Genomic DNA, 25,320 nt, shown 5'->3' with positions numbered 1-25,320 from the left:
ACATCGATAAAACTCTGGCATAATGAAAATGCGCATCTTGGCATCTGGAAGGCTAACTGAAGAGTGGAGATGCTGCTGGCAGATGGATCTGCAGACGGAGAGATATGACGTGTACAAAGCACCCACACCGAAGTCCCTGACTTCCATAAATGTGCAAATATGTGTATTCATAAATCAGAAAATCTTGCCAAACATCTATTATCTGATTCAGCAGGACAAAAAAACCTCAGGGAGCTTATGTTCCAATGGAGCGCATCCATTAAGTTACATGGACATATTTTATTAGAGCTGCTGAAACGGCACAGCCCCGAAGAGGGCAGACGATAGAGTAATCTGCATTCTTTACATCGATCTATAACTCATATCAGTTGGAATCTGTCCACTTCATCTGTCTCCCTTCAGAAAGGCAGATGAGTGAGACTGTCAAGAGTATAAAAATCATACACAGTGGACAAAAACTGCTACAAAGGTTTGCTTTCTAGTTGAGTCACAGATTCAAACTGCAAGCTGCTCCATTACCCAAGTGCCGTTCACTCCGAAGGTGACAACTGGTACAGTTAAAACTGAGGTTTTCTAATTTATGTCTATAAAACTCAGAATCAAACCTTTGTCCAAAGGTTTTCCACCCCTCTTTCTCTTTAATTTTATTACTTGGGACCAAACGCATACCTCTTAATGGAAATACAGTGTCTAAGAACTCAGATATCTAGGCCCAGGTCTGTTACTAATTTATATGGGGTCTTGGCAAGTTTCTCATGCATTCTAAGCCTATTTCCTCATTTTTAAAATGAGTTGTCCTATTGTTATTATTTTATGAAATGATGCTATAAGAATATTTTAAATTTTTAAATTTTACTAATATTTTTTAATTGTTAGCAATGATAACAGCTGCTACTAAGTATTATCAAATCACATGAGGCATTTCATACATCTTTTTTAATCAGTTTTGCAGATTAGGAAACCAAATTTCAGATCATTTAGGAAATTTGCCCAAAGGGAGAGAAGCTGGAAGGCAGCAGACCCCGGACTTGAGCTCAGACACGGGTGATTTTGGAGCCCACACCCTTGACTCTGAACGAGCCACTGACGAAGGAATGAGTTAGTGAACAGATACCTATTGGCAGAAATGATTTCCAGCATCCTTTCCTGTTTTGCGATTCAGAAGCCATAGCTCTGACATGGCACAGACATGGAAAATAGCTCCCCTTTTTTTTTTAATCGTTAGGGATGGTCACCTGATGTTTTGCATTTTGCTTAAGTGCAAAAAAATAAAAGGTGTTGAAAAAGAAACTAAATCACAGTATGGTGGAAAGAGTCAAAGAAGAAATTCCATAGTTTATACTTTCCTCTAAATCAAATGCCTCAAACGAGATGTGTTATCAGCAACAAGATAAACTGCAATGGAGATCGATGGTGGTGAGTTAGATCACCGGGAAGTCAATCCCAAGCAGAGCTCAGCACGCAGACATGCACTAAGATGCATGTGGACACCTGTGGAGGGGAGGGGCCAGGAGCTGAACCGGGCAGAGGCGGAGCCAAGCTGGGATGCAGCTCAGTGAAGGCCTTGGCTGACCCCAGGAGCTCTGGAGCTGGAGCGCTCTGTGGAGGTGCCGTGCCGAGGCAAGGGCTGGGCCTTTATGCCCAGGCACGGTCGGCAGCTTGAGGCAGGTCCCCGGGAAGGGGCACCACGTTGGCTAGGGCCCCCTTCAATGGGGGCAGTCCCCTGCGGGTGCTGGGAGCTAAGCGCCTCCTGCAGGCTGCCCTCCTTCCTTAGTGTGGGGGGAAAGTCCTTCAGTCCTGAAGGGGGGTCTGGCTGCACCAGTGCCCACCACAGAGCCTCGTGGGTATAGGAAGGCACGAGTTCTACAAGCACATACAAAAAACTCTGCACAGCAGCGCCAGCAGGAAAACAAACATGGGACACTCAGGGCAGAACACGGCCTTCATTTTCTGTTTATAGCTTTCTGTACTGTTTAAACTTTGAAAGCATATGCTTTTGACTTTAAATTAAAAAAAAAAAAAATGTGAACAGGAGTATCTGGGCGCTGGGCAAATTGGTCATTTTTGAACGAAAAAAGCATTGCAATAAAAATAGCCAGTCATGATTCTGCATTTTATCGATGCCAGTGTTTTCACGTGGTTTTCCATTAATTTCTTATGAAAAAGTCAGAACTACTCTTGCTGGTAGGATTTAGCATTCTGGCTTTGGTGATAGGAAAACCAAGAGGAGACCAGATGGAAGAAAAAGTCGGGGAGGGGAGAAAGGGTCGGGGAGAAGACAGGGGAGGGAGGCAGGGGACTCAGAGCTCCAGACACTAACTCGGACATCCGAGCCTGGGGCCTCACTAGCCGTATGTGAAAACAAGCGGATTTTAAAAATACTTACATGATATATCCACATCTTGTCATTATGACAGATCGTAAATAAGGATATAGGAATCTTTTTCATTCATTCTTTACTTTATAAATCCGTGTGGCATTGTTTTTGGCATATTCTAAATTTTGGAGAAATTTAGACCAATATAATATGTGGTAAAAAAGCCATTAATTTAAAAATATACAATGCTCTAAGAATCTAACAAAATTAGATGCCTATTAATTCACAGATAAAACTTGGCAAAAGCAAACAAACTAAAAAGAATGGATTATTTGCTACATTGAAGAGAGATACACAGTAACGTAAATCCTCATTTTTTCTGTTTTAAGAGTGAATGGTTTTTTTCCCAAGGTTAATTTGATGGAAAAACAAGAGGCAAAAATAGTATAGAATTCCCATAATCAACCATGGCTTGCAAAGCTAGGAAGGGAGAGAGGGAGAGAGGGAGGGAAGGATGGAGAGAGGGACGGAGGGAGGGACGGAGACATCACACCATGCTTAAAAGTCTACTTGCTTCCGTACTCGAGTCCCTGTTGGAGTAACACCTAAGAGCAAAGTGTCTGTGTCCTCCTGTCCCAGGCCCCTCTGCTTCTCACTCTATCTCCCTGTTCTCCCTCTCAGGTTAAAAAAAAAAATGCCTTTAATTTTCCAAAAGAATTTCCTTTCCTGGCCACTCTTGCTCCCAACCTCGGCCAGCCCACACGCCCGCGTCTATGACCTGGCTTTGAGGAATGCACTGACTCAGAGCAAATGAGAAAATACATCTTGCAGCCTCTGGCAAGTTAAAATACAGCGCATTTCCATGGACACAAACCCAGACACTGCCCCGGAATGGGAATTATTTTGTCCACTGGTTGTTCCGGGAGCTGGGCCTTGCAATGGTGACGCAGTTGAATGTTGCTGGCCGGGGTGGTGGAACCCACAGCTCGAGAGCTGCGACCCTCTCAGGGCTCGCTGACGGCTTCTGGGGCGTCCCGGCGCCCGGCTCCAGGGAGCTCACCACCCGGCTGATCGCGGACGTCTGAGCACGTCCATTGCCTCGACAATGACCTGGTGGGAACTGGGAATCCACTGCACCGCACTGGACTGTAAGCGCAATCTTACCGACTTCACCCAAAGCCCACCCAGCCGAGCAGCGCCTTACCAGCAGCTTGGTGTCCCTGACGACGCAGAGCAGCTTGGTCCACTGCCCGAAGCGCTTCTTCCGCAGCAGGAAGGCACAGATCCTGGCGTCCTTGACGAGGTCCAGGGCGGCCTCCTCGGAGGGCCACTGGTGCCGCGTTTTCTTCCCCTTCCCGTCCTCCTCCTCTTCGTCATACGACTCGTACGAGCTGCTCATCGCGTCCGAGTCACAGTCTGTCAGGACGAGGGACCAACGAGTGAGCGAGGAAGCGAGTGAGCCGACGACAAGGGCCCGGGTCCATCTCCGCATCCCACCCAGGGGCTCAGAGCACTTCCTTAGGGTTTAAACTGCCACGCGACTTAATCAGGAAGGGGCTTCCGCCTTCAGCGGGCCAAACAAACGTTAGCTAGTAAAACGAAGAAAAAAGCAACGCTTCGACGGGCAGTGGAGACTCAACTAGAAGTTTCAAACGAGAATGGGTAGGAAGTGCGTGTGCGCAGACATCATCCGCAGACTGCACTGCGGGCCTGGCGCTCGCGGGTGCCGTGCGGCCCCTCGCCACCTCCCTGCCGGCAGGCACCAGCCTCGTCGGCCGCGGGCTCCCCCACGGAACCCCTGCCCGCGAAGGCCCCTTGCCCTCCCACGGCCACACCCTACGTGTGGGTTCCTTCGAGCCTGCGGTCCCCTTCTCCCTCCTGGCACCACCACATGCCTGACCTTTCCCAACCTACCTCACCTAACTAGCCCTCCCTAACCTACCCAACTAGTCCCATCCAACGAGTCCCACCTAACCTACCTAACTAGTCCTTCCTAACCTATCTAACCTACCTAACCCTAACTTATAAGCCTAACCCACCTAACCCTGCCTAACCTACTAGCCCTATCTAACCTACCCAACTAGTCCTGTCTAACAAGTCCCACCTAACCTACCTAAGTAGTCCTACCTAATCTACCTAATCCACCTAACCCTACCTAACTTATAAGCCTAACCCACCTAACCCTGCCTAACCTACCTAGCCCTATCTAACCTACCCAACTAGTCCCATATAACTAGTCCCACCTAACCTACCTAACTAGTCCTACCTAATCTAATCCACCTAACCCTACCCTGCCTAACCTACCTAGCCCTACCTAACCTGTCCAACTAGTTCCACCTAACTAGTCCCACCTAACCTACCTAACTAGTCCTACCTAACCTACTTAGCCCACCTAACCCTACCTTATAAGCCTAACTCACCTAACTCTGCCTAACCTACCTAGCCCTACCTAACCTACCCAACTAGTCCCATCTAACTAGTCCTACCTAACCCTACCTAACCCAGCTAAACCTACCTAACCCTTCCTAACCCACCTACCTACCTAACCCACCTTATACAGAACAGTATTCATGTTCTTTACTCACTGGAAACTGGAATACAATCTGTACTCTGTAGTCATTTTTACATTTTACTTAATTTCCTTGGAAAATAATCACCTGGTGGGAGGCAGAAAGGTTAGAAGTTGAAGCTGAATTTTAAATCGTGAGGAGTCAATGAAGGGTTTGAAATGGAGTCAGGTGGCCAGAAGACGAGTCTGGGGAGAATGGGCTGCACTGGGGGGCAGGGCAGAGGCACCCCCAGAGCAGAGAGGCCGGGGGCCCGGACCACGGGTGTGACGGACGACCCTGAGGGGGGTGAGCCCCGAGATGCCGAGGAGACAGGCTGCGGGGTCTTGGTCACACCGCGCTCGTGAGTAGTGACCGAGACGACGTCCTGAGGTCCTCTCTCGTGGCTTCCCGCCAGCCCTTCTGCTAACAGGGGCTCTCCTCTGCCCCCCAGGACCTGGGCCAGCCCCTGCAGCTGCCCAACACCTGCTAATGCGGCAGCCTCTACACACGTGACACTATTTAAATTCTGGTTAAAATTAAATGAAATTAGAACTTCAGTTCCTGGGCTGCCTTCACCACATTTCATGTACTCAGTCGTCACTGGTGGCTCGTGGATAAAGAACTCCCACCATCGCACAAGTGCCATCATCGCACAGCAGTGGGGGGAACTGAAATACTTACAGAAGAGTGCGAGGAGGCCTTTTCCAGAGAGAGGCACTCAGGGAAAAGGCACAGTGGGGCCCAGAGAAGAACAAAGAAAAGAGATCGTCTTCGACCTGGTGGTGCGTGCAAGGTCTGAAACTAAGATGGAATGTCACGCGCTGCCCTGGCCTCGGGTGGAACCGGGAGGGCCTCATGGCCCAGCCCCTCCACTCTGCTCTGTGGATAAGGTCCAGGGGCCAAACAGCCCTCCCGGTCAGGGGACCAGGGGCGGAGCCTGCTGCCCTCCTGCAGAATTACCCAAACAAGCCATCGCATCCTCCGTGGGAACAAGGGGCACCCCACCGTCTCGTCTGTCACTACAAAGCTGCCTGCCAAGCCCCCGCTGGCTCCCCCTACTCCCGCGTGCCCCCTATACCCCCACGTACCCTTGCGTGGCGGGCCGTGTCCTCTCCCGGGGCACGAGTGCACGTGACTAATAAACCATGGACCCCCTCATCCACCCAGCGTTGGGGGTCCTGTGCTCAGCTGTCCCCATAGCCCGAGGGTGGGACACCCTCCCTCATCAACAGGGTGAAGAGGGGGCAAACAAAACACCTAGTCTTGAAATCAGTAGTTGAAAAGTAGGGCTTTCTGAGCACAGGCGCACAATGAGCAAAAGCACTGAAAAAACATCAACCACTTAAAAAGCAAGTTAAGTGATTACCATAAAGGTCAAGTTCGTGGTCACCTTTGGGGGTGGGTGATGAGGAAGGGGACTGCGGGGGCCTGGGGGCTGCCAATGTTCGATCTCTTGACCCGGGTGCTGTTTACAGAGGATTAAGCTGGATATTCATAGATATGCACTTTTTGATAAACAAACTATATTTTATAATAAAAGCATTAAAAAAAAAAGTTTAGCATGGCTGGTGTTCCAGTTTGCTAAAGCTGCTATTATGCAAAATACAAGAAATGGATTGCCTTTTCTAAAGGGGGTTTATTAGGTTACAAATTTACAGTCCTAAGGCCATAAAAGTGTCCAGACTAAGGCACCAACGAGAGGACACCTTCACTGAGGGAAGGCTGATGGTGTCCGGAACACCTCTGTCAGCTGGGAAGGCACGTGGCTGGCGTCTGCTGGTCTTGCTCTGCTGGTTGTGTTTCAAAATAGCTTTCTCCAAAATGTCTCTAGGCTTCTCTTAGCTCCTTTCTCTCAGCTCCTGTGCATCCTTGCTTCTTTCTCCTGGGTCGTTTCTCTCTAAGCGTCTGGGGGTCCTCTCTTAGTTTCTCTGGGGCAAATTCTGAACTTCATCTCTTTGTCCTTCTGTCTGCATCTGCCAGCATCTCCCAGCATCAGCTCCCAAGCATCTCTCCAAAAGTCTCTCTCAGCTGCTCTGAGCTCTTTCTGTCTGTGAGTTCTTATAGGACTCCAGTGATTTAATTAAGACCCACCCCAAATGGGCAGGGCCCACATCTCCATGGAAATAATTTAATCAAATGTTTCCATCCTAATCGACAGACTAATCAAATCAGTCTGCCCCCGTAAGATTGCATTAAAGAATATGGCTTTTCTGGGGGACATACTATATCCAAACCAGCACAGCTAGGATGTAAGTACCTGAAGGGAAGAGAGGAATGTGAACCTGAGAAGAGGGGTTAAGGGCAGACTGGGAAAGGCCATGTGCTACACCGTCATGATATAAACTGAGGGATGTGGGACAGGCAAGCGACAGTCATAGGCTCATTTTAGAAAGATCAGACCCACAAGGTCTGGAGAACTATGCCCCCCTCAGTCTCAGCTCATCTTCTAGAGTATCAAGTTGGTGTTCCATAAATAGTTAATGAAAAAAATGGACCACAGAGCAATGGATAAAGTAGTTATAAATGGGACAACTGCCTTTTATTTCATTCATTCAACAAATAACGTACTGAGCACCTTCTAGCTGCCAAGCAATAGGTGCTGAGGATAAAGCTATGAAAAGACAACCTGCCGAAAATTTGCAAGGGGCTTTCACACCCGTTGTCTCAGGTGACACCCTCGGCCATCCAGAGATTGGGCACAAGCCCTTGGCCTTATCTCAGAAAATAGCAAGAAACACATGTAAAGACTAAATGACCAGTACCTGATGAGAGGCAGAGCTGAAACTTGAACCCAAGTCTTTTGATTTTAAATTGAAAATCCAAATGGCCTTTTCATCCTGGAAATGGCTGGAGAGCTACAGCTAGGGAAAGGACAGTGAGTTCATTGTCCACCTTCCTCGTAGACGACCTCGTTTTTAGGAAAACTTCAGCCAACTCAGAAGGAAACAAAGAGCAGTGAGGAGTAATGGTTAGGCCTTAAAGGAAAATCTCCTCTCCAAAGAGAACCTTCTGCAGTTACCCCATAAAGAGAAAGGAGCTCTTGTTATTTCCACACCTGGGCGATTTCCTGGCGGCCCTGTAGGCCGTGAGCTGGTTTGAGCCGCGACCCAGACTTCCAGGAGTTCACCATCTGGTGAACTGTGGTTTCGGATTATAGTAGGAGGGAATGAGGGTTCTGTCAAAAATTAAAGATTCCGGACTGGGAGCAAGACAGGGCTGATCACAAGAAATTCGTGGGCGATTTGGAGGGAGAAGCAGCAGCTGCTATTGTCCTCTGTCCTCAGAGCACAGTGAACTCAGTGCTCGTGCCTGCTGCTGACCGGTCAGCTGGCCAGCCAGACGGCATCAGGGCTCGGGGCAACCCCACCTGCTGGGGCTCCTCTTTCAGGTCTGAGTCCTGGGCCAGGTGCACACGCCCAACAGCACCTGCACCTGTGGAAAGTCACCTGTGTCAGCAAGTGTGGAGGGAGTGACCGACAGATGGGTTGCCATTTGTCCTCACCGATTTCAGCCCGTCTTCGATCTCCTGCACATTGAGTCCAGCTTTTCTTCCAAAGTGCAGATCCTTGAGTCAACAGCCTTCCTGACTTCTTCAGCAGCTCCCATAATTGCATCTACATAAACCTTTTATTCCACATCACAAGGGTCTGCTTCTCTGATCCAGCCCCAGTGGTTACAGGACTTGGTGGGGGAAGCCTTTGGCAGGCTCCTCTAGGTGCGGCTCAGGTGCGGAACTTAGGATTTTGAAGCACGGCCATGCTATTCTCTGCAGATAACTATTTCACTTTGCAGAAGCTGCTCTGGCCTTGCAGATACCCTGGTAGAGATTGAATGCTTGACCTTGACATACCAAGTGATGATGCAACCTGAGCTGCCCACTGTGGACAGGTTACCTGACCCGTCAGGAGCACTCTGTCACCAAATCAAAGCAGTCTGCAAAAGAGCAGGACCCCCAGTTTCTGAAGACAAGAGCAAGCCGCATGTTCAGGTGGCTCAGAAGCCTTGGCTCCAGCTCCTGCTGCTTTCCTCCTTCTCTCAGCCTCTACGGCCTCATGGCCAGTTGACCACAGAAGAAAAGCATCCAAGACTGGCTCTCGGAAGATTTTGCCGAATGCTGGCATCATCTGAAAGTGGACGGCTGCGGCCACGGCTGTACTCCAGGAAGGACCTGAAGGACAGCAGTGAAGGGAAATCCTCCAAGGGAGCAGGACCGGGCGCTGTGCAGCTGCTTCTTCATTTGCCTGGATGGGGAGACGGTCAGAGGTCTGGGTTTATGCTGATTCATGAACATTGCCTAATGGTCTGACTGGATGGTCAAGACTTGAGAGGAATGTGATGAGGAATCTGGCAACAAGATCTACGGAACAGACTGTGGACAGAACTCTAAAAATGGGCCCGGAACATGAAGTCTTTGTGTACCAGGTGAACACTCAGCAGAAGAGGAGTTTAATAACCAGGTAGACAAGATGACCCATTATATAAATGTCAGGTGGCCTCCTTCCACTTTTCCAAATAGACCGTGTCTAAATTGGCCCCGGTGGCCGGGACAGAGGTTATACGTAAATCTCAGCCACACGGACTTTCACTCATGATGACTGATGTAGTTCCAGGTACTCCTGGGCATTCTACCTGCAGAGACCACAGATCAGCACCGACCCTCCTGATATGACCCAGATACACCTGCTACCTTGGAACAGGACATCCTCACTGGACCAGGTGAAGTGCAGCGTGGAACCCCTGGTCTTACTGTGTTCCTCATCACTCTGGAGCAGCTGGCCCAGGAGAATGACGGAACAGCATTTTGAATATTCTGTTTTGGTGCCAGCTGGTCAGTCCCACCTTGTGGGGCTGGAGGTAACGTCTTCCAGGTGCCACATGTGCACTGAGGCAGTGGCCAGCAGCTAGTGCTGTCTTCCCCACAGCCAGGATTCCCAAGCCCGGGAATCACGGGGTGGAATATGGTGGTAGCTCCTCTCACTATTACCCCTAGTGACGCCCTGGCAACATCTTGCTTCCCTTCCCTGCAGTTGTGGGCTCTGCTGATCCAGGGGTCTGAGTTTCTAAGGGCATAACGTTCTCTCCAAAGCACATGGCCGTGGTTCCACTAAACTAGCAGCTGGAACTGCTGCTGGCCACGGGGTGATTGATCCCGGCCACCGAGAAGCTGCTGCTACATGGCAGGGGGGACAAGAAAGCACATGCCTGGGACCCGGGCGATCCCCTGGGATGCCCACACCCGTGACGGAACTCACTAGAAAATGACAACCACGCGGGACAGGCAGTCCTGCTGAAGGGCCAGACCTGTGGGGAGAGAGAGCCAGAGCACCCACCAGACAAGAAAGCAGGCACTCGAGCTGCTGGCTGAGGGGACAGAAAACGCAGAGCAGAAGGAAAATGCAAGGACCAGCTATGGCCATGGACCAGCTACGGAAACGAGGACTGAACTAGTGACGTGCTTCTCCTCCTTGTTTTGAGATGGCTCCATCGGTGCACACATAGGCGAATTCTTTTGTTTCCTTCCCCTCTCACATTCTCCTACCATCTAAGTCAGACATGCTAACAGTAGTTAACCTTCTATCTCGGAATTTAAGCCACAGGCTACCGCAGAGGGCAGTGTCACTCAGCTAGACAGGAACAAACATCACCCAAAGATGGACAAGGAGACTCTGTATCCCCTTTTGGGGAGGTTGGCGAGTTTTCAGTTGCATGGGGATCGCGGAATCACATCATGCTGAGACACGATTTTGCTATTGTCTTCATTTGGAAATTCAGTGTGGTTAAAAGAGTGGCGGTTTTATACTGTCAACTTAGCAAGGCTGGAACCACATCTCTCCAGACTCCCTCTCCGATGTGACGGTGGGCGAGGGCCGGCCACAAGAGAAACCCGTGAGACGTCTGGGGGCAGGAGCGTGCACACTCCGAGGGTCAGCGTAGGGTGCCAGGCACCGCGGCATCTCAGGGCACGGTGCTGACCTGGGGGCCCCCGTGTCGGTGTGGCTGCGCTGCACCAGCAGCTCCTCCCACTCTGCTGCTCGGAGTCCTGGGCCAGGGGCACGGGGAGCTCAGGGCGAAGGTTTCCAGCATTCCTGCTGGTCGCCCACAGTATTGAGGCTAGAAGGGGTGCGAGACGGAAGTGGGTTCCAGGTTTTTCTATGGATTCGAAGCTGGGCTTCCTCTTTCAATTCTCATCTACTCTTCTTCACGAGCCCAGCCCTACCCAGAACAGAGTCAGCCACTTTCCAGAAACTTCTCCCCCGGTTCCCACAATTGCACGGGGCTAATTCCCACAATAAACCCTTTATTTCATGATGCTCATTATGGTTCTTCTCTGACGAAACCACACCTGATACAGGACTCCACGAGGCCGCCTCAAACCTCATAATTAACTGAAGGCATGAAAGCCTGGATTCTTCAGACAAGTCAACTCATCGCTGTCATCTTCACGGGAGAGGACACTAGGTCCATGAGCCAGCTACTGGCCCTGGGATGGCAGCACCAGGTCTGCTTAGAGAAACCACAGCTCCAGGGCACTGTGGACTCCGTGCCCCCTCGAGCTTGAGTTCTTCTTTTATCTTTCTTCTGGAATTAGGTGAAAGTTGCTCAATCGCCTGGCCTCACTGAGAAACAGGACCTATGACATCACTTACCTGGAGCTACTCAGACTGAAACTTATGGAACCCCCTGCCCCAAATCAAACAAAACTGCGACTAGTTTCTATCCCTTGAAAGTATGTTGGGAGTAGAAGACTAGAGCCGAATGCTTCAAATGCTGGGAAAAACCCTTATCAAACTTTTTATCCTCTGTTTGTTACCATTAAAAAGGAAATAATCCAATGAAGTTTTGAATTACATCAAGGCATTTAATTTTATGTGTTTTCTAATTACTCTGATTGGAAACAACTAGAACGCATTGTTCCCAAATAATTCTTACATGACAGATATTAAAACGCTCATCTCACAGATCTCAAAACCTGGTATTTCACAACCTCCTTACAAGAACCATCCCTTTTCTCACTCCATGTGCAGCAAGCATTTATCGAGTGCCTAGGCTGAGCCAGGACTGTCACAGATGCCGAGAAAACAACACGAATGAGCCGGAGAAAGGCCCCTGCCCGCAAGGAGCACATAGCCAGGCCGCCTCACATGTCATCCTGCAGAGAAGGACGCTGGGGGAGAGCCTGTAACAGTCTCCTTCTAACAACCAGGTTAGAGTTGGCCTGTTTGCTGCCAAGGGACAGGAAGATCAGCTCGCCTGCATGCTGGTTTGAATCTGTTATGTCCCCCAGAAAAGCCATGTCCTTTTAATCCACTTTTGTAGGGTTAGACCTATTGTGGGTGGGACCTTTAGTGAGGTTGTTTCCACGGAGATGTGACCCCACCCACTCAAGTGGGGTCTTAATCTTTTACTGGAGTCCTCTACGAGAGGATAAAAGACAGAGACATTTTGAAGAGAGCTCAGAGGTGCTTACAAAGAAAACGCCCTGGGAGAAGCAAGAAGGACCCACAAGAGAAGCTGAGACAGAAGCCCAGAGACATTTTGGAGAAAGCCATGAAAACCAGAAGTGAAACCCAGGAGAGAATATTCGGTAGAATCAGCCATGTGCTTTCCCATGTGACAGAGGAACCCCGGATGCCAGCAGCCTTTCCTCGGAGAAAGTATCATCCTTCTCTGTTGATGCCTTAACTGGGACACTTTCATGGCCTTAGAACTGCAAATTTGTGAACTAATACACCCCCAAATGTAAAATCCAATCCTTTTCTGGTATTTTGCATTCTGGCAGCTATAGCAAACTGGAACAGTCTGTCTGAGGAGAAGTTTCAGGTTATACTAAAATAATACTGGGATAAAAGAGAGCATTTCCACAAGAAGCAGAGGTGGCAAGAAAATGGTATGAAAGAATAATGTCTGGAGGGTTCTGCATTAAAATCAGCAACCACACTTTCACTTCTCATTTCAGCCACCTTTGACAAGAAAAGCTAGTTGGATTCCCTAAGTTAAAATCTCCTCAAATATTCCATTTTGGTTTCATTTTGATGTGACAATACCACGCTGCCCATTGGGATATTTAGGGCAGAATTAAAGCCAGTGATTCAAAAACCAATTCCAGAAGACAGTGATAAAAACGGTTTTTAAAGTCAGTGCATATTCTGTATCTGAAGTTGAAAGCTGGGTACTAACGACGAGATCCTTCTGAGACTATCAGCTGGCAGTTACTGGAGCAGTGACAACTATAGTTTAGGTAAATGTTTTTTCTGGTAAAACCCATACAACAGAGAAAATGAGAAACAGGAAGGCAGTGGTCAAGATGCCCATTTGTTTTATACTCAATTACTTTCAACCTGACAGTCAACCTGCTAAAACGACTCTAATCATGCCATGACAAACGCTGTCTTGGGGGGAAATCACTGGGTCAAAAGACCATGGGGTGGGGTGCAGGGGTGCAGTGCACCCGGAAACAGACCACAAAAAACCTTTCTCTTTGACCAAAAAGAACATGTTTCATCTACTGGTGGAAGCTTCCCGAGCAATATACCTCCCTAAATTCAAGTCAGGGGCAAGAGAACAATCTGAATTATCACAAAGGCTGACGACTGTTTAACTATGTAGCTTACACAGTGTGACTGTGTCAACCTTGTGGCTCACATTCCCTTTATCCAGTGTATGGACAGCTGAGTAGAAAAATGGGGACAAAAATGAATAATAGAAGGGAAATGGGGGATGGGGTGTTTTGGGTGTTCTTTTTTACTTTTATTTTTATTCTTTTTTTTATTTTTTTGGAGCAATGAAAATGTTCTAAACTTGAATGTGGCAATGAATGTACAACCGTACGATGGTACTGTGAACAACTGATTGTACACTGTGGATGACTGTAGGGTATGTGAATATATCTCAATATAACTAAATTTAAAAAAAAATTTAAAAAAAAGAAGTTATCCTCATACCAGCAATTGCTTTGAGGTTGATGTATTGGACAGAGTCCCTGAATATCCCATCCTCACCCTCTGCCTCTCTAAAAAAGCGCACACAGCCCACGGCCAAGGGCACGTCGGCATCCATCAGCGCGAGCCCCTGTCGGCACTGCCTTGACTTTCGCTGATTCATGCTGTAGCTGAATTAATGATGATGATATCCTCTCCAGTATCAGGAAGGCGCTTTAGCTTTTCAAAGTCCTCTCTGGGTTCAAAATGGACTTAACACCTCCCTTTCACAGTGTTTTATCACCATTCCCCTCCGTGCCCAGGGAAGGGGCTTGCTGGGCTCTCCAATGGCCACCAAGAGAGCCCAACTTTGCAGGGCTCAGCCCGACACTCACTTGATGTGATGTATTCCGGAGCTTTCCCGGGACTCAGCGGCACGGCTTCCTCATAATAACCTTCCGGGAGGGAAGTCGTCGGCAACGGAGGAGGCCCACTGTCAGGTGGCTGGGGAGACACAGGGCACAAACAACACAAAATCAGTGGGGGCATCTGAAATGAATTCTGTCTCTTGACAAATGGGTGCTGATCAGCAAGTTCCTCTTTCCTTCATAAAGACGGCGGCAAAATGAATACCACCCTCCAAAGAGGGCTAAGGCTGAGCTCCTCCCTGGGTCTCCACAGCTGTCCTGCTCATGTCCAGCCCCTACCCCCAGCCTGGCACACACCAACCCCCACCCCCCACTTGCTGCAGCTCACAAATGTGTGGCACTGGCCACTGAGTGGTCCTTTGCACAGAATGCTTCTAAAGCATGCAACCCCCGTCCCCTAATATACCCAGGCGAGCTCGTACTCACCCTTCTGGACCCCTCTCCCCAAGCTGAGGTGGGTGCCCCTCCTCCTCTATCCCCACAGCACGGACACACCACTGACCCCCCTCCATGCCCACAGCCCATTTCCTGGCCCATGGCCCACGTCTCTCAGTGGTAAGCTCTTGGGGTCCAGGAACTGTGGCCATTCACCTACAACCCCCGCAGGTAAGTGGCAGCTGAGCAGACGAACGAGTGAAGGGCTGCCCACACTCTCACCACACGCCTACAGGTGCCAGGACAACTGCGGTGGGTGAGAGCTATGCACCCCAGAAAAACGTGTTCTTAAAGCTGCTCCAGCCCTGTGGGTGTGAGCCCATGGCAAGGAGGACCTCTGGAGGAGGCGACTTCAGTTAAGGTGGGGCCCATTATAAGAAAATGAAATTCAGAGCGAGGGAAAGACACAGGAAGCAAGAAGCTAAACATCAATGGAACCCAAAAGAGAAGGGAGAGACCAGGAGACGCCGCCATGTGCCCTGCTGTGTGACAAGCTAAGGACCAAGGATCGCAGGCAGCCGGCCCCAGAACACCACAGTCTTCAGGGAGAAAGCATCACCTTGATGACTCCTTGATTTGGACTCTTTTAGCCTCAAAACTGAGCAAATAAATTCCCACTGTTTAACCCAACCCATGACATGGTATCTGTTTGAGCAGCCCAGGAAACTAAAACAACTGAAATAAAACAACACAAAAAAAACAAGAAACCAATCTCCTATGAGCCACTCTCTAAAAGAATTCTCTGGAGAAGAATTCTTCTCACTGAAAACAATCACGTCACAATTTCTTGGCAAATTCTGAATCTGCGCTCTGGTTTTGACAGTAAAACTTCAGGACGTGGAAGAGCCAGTGGGCTCGCCCTAATCCTGGAGACGATCTAAATTCTAAGTAGCTTTCAAGACCCAGCTGAAGTCCCCTGCCTCTGTTACTCTTTCCCTGATAAGTCTAACCTGTACAATACCTACAGGACTTACTGACTGTCACTGGCTGCTCCTTAAGCCAAAGAAGGGGTGGAAGGCAAGGAGACCCAGCATTTACCAAACACCTGCCAACTGCCTGGCACTTTCACACTGGTTATAGGTTACGTCAATCAACCCAATGGGAGTCCTTCAAGGTAGCTATTGGATTATCTTATATTTTACAAAAATAAAACAACCCACTCAACATCAGATACCAGTAAGTGACAAAGCTGTGGTTTTAAGACTCCAGGCCTATCTACTATGGAACTTTTTAATATTCCTATTCTCTCTCTTTTCTCTCCCTCTGCCCTTGCGTAACTATCTCACACTGCCTGTGCTCTGTAAGCAAATTGGGAAGAAAGATGTCACAGAGTAGAACAGGGTGCAGGCCCCAGCTAAGGATCAACCAAGTTAAGATTCCAAGTGGAAAAATGTTCCAGTGAAATCATAGGGTCTTTTCTTTATCTAAACTTTCTAGAATGTGAGGCTCCACCACTTTCCATGTAGTTCGACTTCTGAATCCAAGAAGTCCTTCCTGAATAACTACTCACCCACAGTACATTCAACCCACTCTTTCCCCTCGCCAGATAAAGAATGATAATTTACTCAAGATCTTCTGCACACTATGCCTTCATAACTTGAAGACGGTTACCTTCCCTCCCACCCCCAGGCTTTATTCCCTAGACTAAATAACTGCAATTCCTTTGCACTCCTCTCACTGGGCTGGTTTCCCGGGATTTCATCATTCTGTGGGATTATGCTGGACCATGACCAGGTCTTTCATATCTTCCTAAATAGGCAGGACCTAAAATGGAACCTGATCCCCCACCCCCAGCATCAGCCGAGATCTGCACGGGGCCACACCCAGGCTGGACCTCCAGCTTGTTGGATTTCACAGAGGCAGAGAGCAGACTAGAGGTGAGCGGGGCTGGGGGTCACGGGGAGGGGGCTAGAGCCTAGTGGGTGCAGGGCATCCTGCTGAAATGATGATGTTGGTCACGGCGGCACAATATTGTGAACGTAACTCAGACCAACGAATGATCCACTTCAAAGTGGTTAAGACAGGACATTTTCAGTTGTACTACGATAAAAAGTCATCAGCTGGCAATTACTGGAGCCAAGGCACCACAATAAAGTTAAAAAGGAAAAAAAAATTCTTGCTTATTGCTTTTGGAACATAACTGATTCACTGAGTGCCTTTTATTCATGAAATGGATTGTGTTTCAGTTTCCTTTTAGTATGTTAAAAGAGTCAAATTATTCATATCCTGGGGAAGCTTTAGGAATATTTGAATCAAACAAATGTTTATTAAATAGTGGAAGTCAGGCTCCCTCTCCGAGTGTTGCCAGTAAAGCAAACCACACGTGAAGCCAAGAGCTTGTTTCTCAATGACGGGATGTTCTGGACAGACACTTGCAAACCCTCCGGGGGGTAGTGAATCCAGCTTCCCCTTCGACCTATAGGCCTGTGGACTCAATAACTCCATTCAGAAATGCAAGCCAAGAAGGCCAATTGGTCAGATGAGCAAAAACGCATAAGGATGTTCAATAAATGTTTCTCAGCAAAATTTAGAATAATCTCCATCTCCCTCAGGAGAAGTATGCTTAAGTGTACCAATATATCCATACATAGATGTGTAAAAGGGAAGTGTAATTCTATAGCCATTTACTGGAAAAATCTTTACTAGATACTGTTGAAGGAAAAAAAACAGGTGTACTATGACCCCATTTATATAAAATTGATGTATTTATGCTGACATATGGATAAAGAGAAAACGCCACTCATCAAAACATTCATCAATGGTTGCCTCTGGGTGAGTTTCTTTCTTTTTTATACATATCTATACTGCTTGGATTTTTGACATAGTATTTATCATTGTAAAGTGAAAAACAATTTAAACTATTTCCACTTTGCAATAGCACCCCTCAAAAGAACAGTGTCCCTGGAGAGTGGGGGGAGCCCCTTCCTCCAAAGGGCATCAGTGATCAGCTGGAATGTCATGACGGGGCGGGGGGAGGAGGGGGTTCACGCACTGGGGGCAGAGGGGAGAGCCAAGAAGAGATGCCGACACTTTCTCAGTATTATTCATCTCAGAAGAAAAAGTTCTTTCAGATTCGTTCCAAAAGGTGAGAATTCACCAACATCACAGTTAACAGCATCCAAAGCAGGGAAAGCAGGTGTCCAAAACGCATCCTGGAAGGCCAGGGGACAGGCTGGACGCAGGCACAGAGGAGGCCTCAGACGCCAGGCGCTCGGCAAGTCTCAGGCGGCCGTCCCGCCGGCTCCTGGGCTGGGCAGCCCCTGGCCACCGTGAGCCCCCTTCACCTCATCCGCGAGTGAGGGCATGGCCTGACCACCGTGCCGTCCACTCCTGCCCTGAGATCCGACTCCAGCGTGCTTCCGAGTCTGCCGGGCAACTTTACTTCTAACAAATGTCAGCAAAGTTGACCTTGGGTCCTCACTAAGTGACAGCTGGCATCGTAACCCTGGCCCGAGAGAGCCCTTCCTCGTGTCTGTATAATGAGAATGCGAGGCATCATCCCGGAAAATAAACCCGGGCTTTTCCCCCTGCCTCGGCGGCAGGACAGGCCCCTCTGCTCGCGGCTCCCGCGCCAGGCCGCGTGGGTCAGCGGGCGTCTCCGGACCGCGCTGCAAACCCACCGACGGCCACGGGGCTCACGGGTGGCTGCCAGCGCCTCTCTCAATACTTCAAAAAAATATATGAGAAACTGTTTCCCTCCCAGAATGACTGGTCATTGCCTCTCCTGTGTTCTCGACATAAAAGACACTCAGAGACATTAAAATATATATAGCACAGTGCAGGTTACTCGGTAACTTTTAAACTCACCAAACAATTTCCCCCTCAGATTTACACTGAGGTGAAAGTTACTGAGCTTTTCAGTTTAGAAAATCTATCTTCCTTAAGGTGATGCAGACTTCTCCTTAGGAGTCCCACGTTGTCAGAGAAAACGAGTTCTTACAACTAGACAACAACAGAATCTGTAGGCTTGGGTGACTTACACTAGTGGTCATAACTTAATTTCCATTTTTTTGGAAAGAAAAGCCCTTTAGTATTTCTCTTGGCTACTTTAAGGAAAAGCCTCAGAGAGAATGTTCTTTCCAACAAAAACAACAACAATAATAATCTATTAAAAATTCATTTAACTTGAAAATAAAAATTATAACTATTATGTTTTGAAACAAAACTTATGAATAATGAACTTATTATAAAATGCTGCAATTGTTATTACATTATGTTTAATAGTGATGAGCATTAGCATTATTTCAATAATAAAACAATAACAGGGACTATGTATTGTTTGACCACTATGAGCCAGATGTTGTTCTGGAACACTTTATATATACTCTCTCATTCACAAAATAACACTGAGATGTTGGTGTTTTCATTGTGATTTTACAGATGAGGAGACTGAGGCCCTGAGACTGAAGAACTTTCCGGGGGCAGGTGCACTGCGGAGGTGCCAGTGGAGAGGCCAGAAGACAGCCCTGTGAGCCGGCACTGCCAGCCCGACAGCTGCGAAGCAGGGATGCCCCTGCACCCCTGCGTCATGCCGTGCCCTCAGCACGTGACACTGCAGGTGGCCGAGCGACGACTGGTGCATGGAAGGGACCAGCCAGCCGGCGAGACTGTGTCTCCGAAGCTCTTGCTTCGGTCCACATCACATGTAGGACCGAATCCACTATCTCCTACGGATGACAAGAGGTCCCGTGCCGTCTACACCCTAACCAAGCACCACTGCCACCTTCTCCCTCACTCCTCCCCACCATCTGACCCTATTCCCACACCAACGTACTGCTTAGTCCTTTGTACTGGAAACACCAATAAATTATGAGACCTGATTTTAGAGGAGAAAAAAGTAAGCTTAGATTTGGAATCGCTGTCTGACTTCAATTCTATCTCTATATGGAGTGGTTCTGTCTGATTCTGTTTTTCTGGTTACAGCAATTAAAATCTGTGTAGAGTAAGAGCCAAAAATATAGAATCTGAAATAGGGAATTAGGGCTTGAATTCTAGTCTGTCAAACATCAGCCAAACCCTTTTCTGACCGACATCCATCTGTCAGGTACATGAAGCACTCACACCACAACCCACACCCCGCACGCCACAGGTCACGCTCAGGAAGGCAGACCAGCCACCCAGGGAAACTGAGGGCCCAATTAAAGTAATTTTCAACTGATAATAAAATTTTATAGTGTAAACTGCAAACATGACCTCAATCGTAACGCCAAGAATTGTAAGTACTCTTCTGGCAAATTAAAGGTTTTCATCCAAATTGTATCCCATTCCCTTCTTACTGCTATTTAATTTGCATTCCACACTAGCATGTGAATAAATGTGGAGAGTGTTTTCTTAAGTTTTCTCCCTTTTTATCCATGCACACACGGAATGAAAGCCTTGACCGTCAGCCTGTCCTTCTCCAGTAGGAGGTGGGTGCCCACAGGGAAGGCAAAATGGTGAACAGGGGTGCAAAAAAGGATGTGTATCTGGAGTGCAGCCATAGAGCAAATTTAAGCTAAAGGTGTCCTAGTAATTATGCATGAGACAAAACTCTGAGATTGCCAAAAGATAAAGAGAAGAGGGGAACAAGATAATTCCCCTCCACTAAAAGGACCACGTCTGATTACACTGGGAAATAAATAGTTTTCTTATTTTAAATCTTGAGCTTTTGTCTCAACTTTGCAGCTAGTGAGATTCCTAATTTTGTCATGAAATCTCAGAGAGCCCCAGCCTCCTCATCTGTCAGGTCGAGAAAAGGAGGTCAGTGTGAAAGATCCTTAGAAGGGATAAAATGTGGTGAAAAGACAGTAAGGGCTGTTAAAACATCACTGTGTTATCTGCTGGAATAAAAAGACACCAAATTTATATATGTTCACCTCCATCCCTCTAAACATGATGTAACCCAGTGCTGTTGAAATTACTAAATGAAAACATTTCTAGAAAATGCCTTGATTGGGTATAGTATGTATGGCGCCATGGCCCCAGAAGGGGTCTGTATTTTACTCTTTTTCCTTCTCCATCATAAAAACCTGAGATACTCCTGTTTTTAGATTCAACATTATTCTGAAACAGAAGTGGAGGGGAAGGAAATGAAACCCCAACGGTACTGGTCTGAATTAGACCCCTTTGGTGAAATGGCTGAGTTAGAGCTGGGCGGGGGTCACTGGAGCCAATGTCAACACAGATGGAACCCATTTCCGAATGAGCCGGCCTGGCAAATGCTCTCCTAGCACTTGCTGCATACTAAGTTTAATCGGTGTGATAGATGCACTGCTCTCAGTGTGAAACAGAAACAAAAAGCCTTTGAAAAGCCCAGCTCTTCCCAGAAGCATTTCTATTAGACATACACACATGCTGGCCTATTCCAGCCTCCCCTCGAAAAAAGGGAGCTGAAGCTGTGTCCAACTTATGATTTCAAAGAATTGGAGGTTCTAAATTCCACTAACACACACGCCTACACTCTTTGACCTGCTCCCAAAGACATGTTAGCTGTAGACAAGGAATCACCAATTCGCACAGGCTGCTTGGCACATTGACACTGAGGGCACAAGAGTGACATTCAGATTTCCCCTTCGTTTATAAACAAAGTTGGCTTTCTGACGTGCTATCTGACCTTCCTGAGCAGTCATCGGTATTTTCCACACACCACGAAATATCAGAAACACAAAGAAGCATAAGAAACAAACGCCATCTTCAAAAGCATAAAATTTTGTTGAACTACAGGAATGTCTACCAGACAGTTAATGAAAACTGCTTACGAGCACTACATTAGGCACAGAAATGAATGATTTCTATATCTTAGGGAATTCTAACACAAAAAACCATGATAAAAGGCAGCACTGAATTCAATACATACCAAGAAAGATAAAAACAAAATGTTACGGTGGCTCAAATGAATAAGAAATCATACCTGGGTGGAGTGTCATAAATCATACATTTAAAAAATCCTTCAGTGGTTTACCACTGCTTTGAGGATAAATTCCACACTCCACAGGGCCCAGGGCTCCTTCTTAATTTAACCCCTGCAGAGCCTTCCAGCCTCGTCTGCAAACCACCTGCCAGAACCCCATTACCCAGCAGCACGGAGAGGCGCCCGACACTCCCGCACACCTGCCTCCTTGGTCTCGGGGCCCTAACTCGTGGCGCACGCTCTGCCTGACACAGCCTCCACCATCCCACCCTACTGGACGCTAGCTCGCCCACGTCAATTTGTCACTGGTGAATGACCAACCATCCAAAGCCAATTAGTTTCCTGAATGACTGTCTAACGAGTTCACCAAAACTCTATCAGAAAAATCTAGCAGAGCTCTCTCAACCCATCTGCACTTGACTGACTCAGTGACTCAGCAGATGTTCTTTGTTCCCTCTATGAAACACCCTGACTCATGTCCACCAAATGCCAAGCATGCACGGTCAAGGGGTCCTCGTAAAAAGACCCAGTGGTGCATGACACATTTACTAAGAGTCAGCTGTGTTCTTTCAATTCTTATTCATATTACCAGAGGTAGTTACTGCAATTAGTTTTATTAACTATTACATAAATAGCTCAAAGAGAAAAATGAGTGTAGAGAGAGCTGATGATCTTCTGAGAAGCTTTTGACAGGTTCAGCCAAGACAAACTACCCAAGAAAGGAGCTATTCGATTAGACGTGGGCAAGTCCACTGTAAAAGCACAGGGCAACATTCCTAAAATTTCAGGAATTAAAAACTCAGATTGCTTCACAAGCAGCAAAGTTTTTATTCCACTATTAGGAGACAAAACCTGGAAATTGATTCCCATTATCAGTGGGTACAGATTGTGCAGAAAAGGCAAGCAGAGTCCAACAAGTAGCCCCATACTCAAAGAATACTGGCCTCAGCCCTATAACAAAAACTTAGTCCTTTTGCAGCAAGTGACAGTGTGGCTCAGATACTGAGGGAAAACATCATCTTCATACCAGTGTATTAGGCACTGGTAGGGAGAAATTACCCACTGAACAAGCTGCTACTCAAAAATTATATGCTTAAACCTCAACTATTGAAAGTATATGCTTTATTTAAAATTTCTCACTTTAACCGAGTTCTCTGATTGCCACCCCCCCCCCCCATCAGTTCCGACCACATTTAAGGGAAGGGGCCGAGCGGAAGCTGAAGGAGAGCAGGATCCAGGGAGAGAGGGGAGAGGAAAGAGAACCGACGAGAAGGTAATGGGCTGCACCTGAACCTGCCGGAAAGCCAGGGGTGGGAAATGGCCATTCAATGAGAAGCCCTCACCTCACACCAGCACCTGACCCAACATCGGTTTGGCCGGGCCGACAGGACAGGGATGCGAGCTCCATCCAGCCCGGCTGGGGTGGGGCCTTGTGCGGCCTGGGAGAAGCATCAGAATAAATCCACCAGCCACTGCTACTCCACTGGCTGCTTCTAGATGTTTCCGTGTTCGCCCTCAATCTCTAAACACCTTTCCTGATCTAAAGTGGGATGATGAGACACGAGACCCCAAACACTAAGACATATTATAGGAGAGCCACGGGATCGAGACATGCTTAGAAAGGAAATAGAAGTAAACCTGAATAGAAAAACCAGTAAACTAGTTAACAACTAATTTCCCATCTGGTTCTTCAACTTTTAGATGAAAAGTATATCAGTAAATAGGACTAAAATTGCTGAATTATATACTGTTAGACTATTAATTTTGCATAATATCTAAAGATAGCAAATAAGACAATGAAAAAAACATAAAAACCTAATCATCACAAGCACTTCTACAACAAACAGGAGGAGAATTTAAAAACGGAAAATAATAATTAAAAAGAAGTAAATAAAGAAGTAAAAATACATAATTCAGAATGTTAAAAAAAAGAAAAAGTATATAAGAACATATATTCACCATAGTCTCGGGTGTGTAAAGATTAAATGTGTAGAACAATGGAAGTACAGGGCAAGTCACCAATGTGAGCCCCACATGTAATTTAAATTCTTCAGTAGCCACATTTAAAGAGTAAAAAGAAACAGGTGAAACTGATTTTCTATTCTGTTTAACTCAAAGTGTCAAAAATATTATCATTCAACAGGTTATCAGTGCTAAAATCACTAATGAGAGAGTGTCCATTCTTCCTGCAAATGAGGTCTTCAAACTCCAGCGCGCATCTCGGGCTCCGAGCACGTCCCTGTTGGAACCACCCACTCCGCCCACGCCCAGCGGCCACGTGAGGTCAGAGGTATCTGCTATGGACGGCACCAGGGCTGGGCACAGACGGGAAGAAAACGTGTCTGAGTGATTCCAGTGGCCCTCCTGGGAAGAAGGGACTACCAATACCTTTCATTTACTGGCTTAGTTCCTTTCTCCCCCATATTTTCTACAGAGATCTTGTTAGAAATGCAGCACTGAAGACCCCATCCAGATCTCAAGAATCAGAATCCACATTTGAACGATATCCCCAGGTGATCGTTTGGACATTCAGTTTTGAGAAGCCCTGTCCTAAATAACAGTTCTCGCTCTCACATAGGGCTTCATCTACGCAACACCCTTTCTAAGCACTGGGGATATATCAGCTCTTTTAATCTTCACAATAATCGTATTAAAGTGGTTGTATGAGTATCCCTGTTTTGGAGATGAGGGACCTGAGGCACAGAGAAGTTGAGTAACTTGCCCAATATCACACAGCTTGCAGGTGGCAGAGCAGAGCCCAGGGAGCAGGCAGCACTGCTGGAGGGTCTGCATTGCGCAGCCGCCTTCCGCAATTCTGTGTCCCTAAACAGGCTTAGTTCCTAACGCAATCTTCCCTGATCCAGGAGTCATGCTCCCCTCGGCTTGGCCGGCACCAGCTTCCAAACTAGCATCGTCAGGAAAAGGCTGGACCAGGATCAAAGCAGCAGTTACGACTTCAGCCTTTCCTACTGATTAAATGACCTTGAGCAAACCACGTAGCTTCCTTTTCTGAAAAATGGACAAATGCTACTCACATGAGAAGAGGTGTTTGGGGTTTTTTTGAGGCCAGATTGTGAGGATTAAATGAAATTGTAAGTGAAGAAATAACGGGCGCAAGGCGTGATACGTGGCGGGCATTCCACACGTGTGCACTTCTTTCCGTCCCCTGCAGGCAGCCACTGACCCAGCGGGGTCAGCTCGGTGGGGGGCCGAGGGCAGAGGCCGAGGTGGGTGGGCACGGCCCCGCCTTTAAGCCGCCCACATCCTGGTGGAGAGAGAACCCGACGATTCATGCTGGAAATGAACACTGGAAAGAGAACTCCTATGTGGCTGATTCTGCTCTAACTTTGAGTGAAAGTCTAATTTCTCTGAATAAGAAAATTTTAAAAATAGCAGCATGCAGATAAAGCGGAACGGAGCATGGACAATTGTACATGTCCTATTTCCAGACTGAAAAATGGCAAAAGAATCATAACATTTTTTGATTGCATAAAATCAAATAAAATGCACATTTCTGAAATATGTACATATTTTTCTCTTTGAATTTGAACGAAATGGATATTTAATACCAGAAGCATAAAAATTAATATTAAAGGTTAAAACAAATATATTCAAATTTAGAGTTAACTCAGGGAGAGGGTAAAGTCTAGGCTCTGTTTTCATTATCCTCTGATTTTTTTTAATTTGACTTAAGAACGGATTCCTACAGATGTGTAGCTACAGCAAGTTTCAAAGAAACACTAGCCTCCCAAGGGAAGGCTAAATGTACAGCTGCCCGAAGAGC

The 25,320-nt window shown here is 47.4% G+C and overlaps 1 protein-coding gene across 3 annotated transcripts in view; it reads right to left on the bottom strand.

Moving 5' to 3' along the window:
* AFAP1 (actin filament associated protein 1) overlaps positions 1-25,320 on the bottom strand; it is a 191,569-nt gene that overhangs the window by 89,162 nt on the left and 77,087 nt on the right. For all 3 annotated transcript variants that reach the window (XM_037829327.1, XM_037829329.1, XM_037829328.1), the window contains exons 4-5: positions 14,180-14,288; positions 3,522-3,733 (exon numbers count right to left, since the gene is read on the bottom strand). In XM_037829327.1, coding sequence (XP_037685255.1) covers positions 3,522-3,733; positions 14,180-14,288 — 321 coding nt within the window. The remainder of the gene's footprint in view (positions 1-3,521; positions 3,734-14,179; positions 14,289-25,320) is intronic.

The sequence above is a fragment of the Choloepus didactylus genome, chromosome 3, assembly GCF_015220235.1.
Source record: "Choloepus didactylus isolate mChoDid1 chromosome 3, mChoDid1.pri, whole genome shotgun sequence".
NCBI classification, from domain to species: domain Eukaryota; kingdom Metazoa; phylum Chordata; class Mammalia; order Pilosa; family Megalonychidae; genus Choloepus; species Choloepus didactylus.
Note: the sequence above shows the minus strand (reverse complement) of the source record. Positions and strands in the feature narration are given on the sequence as shown.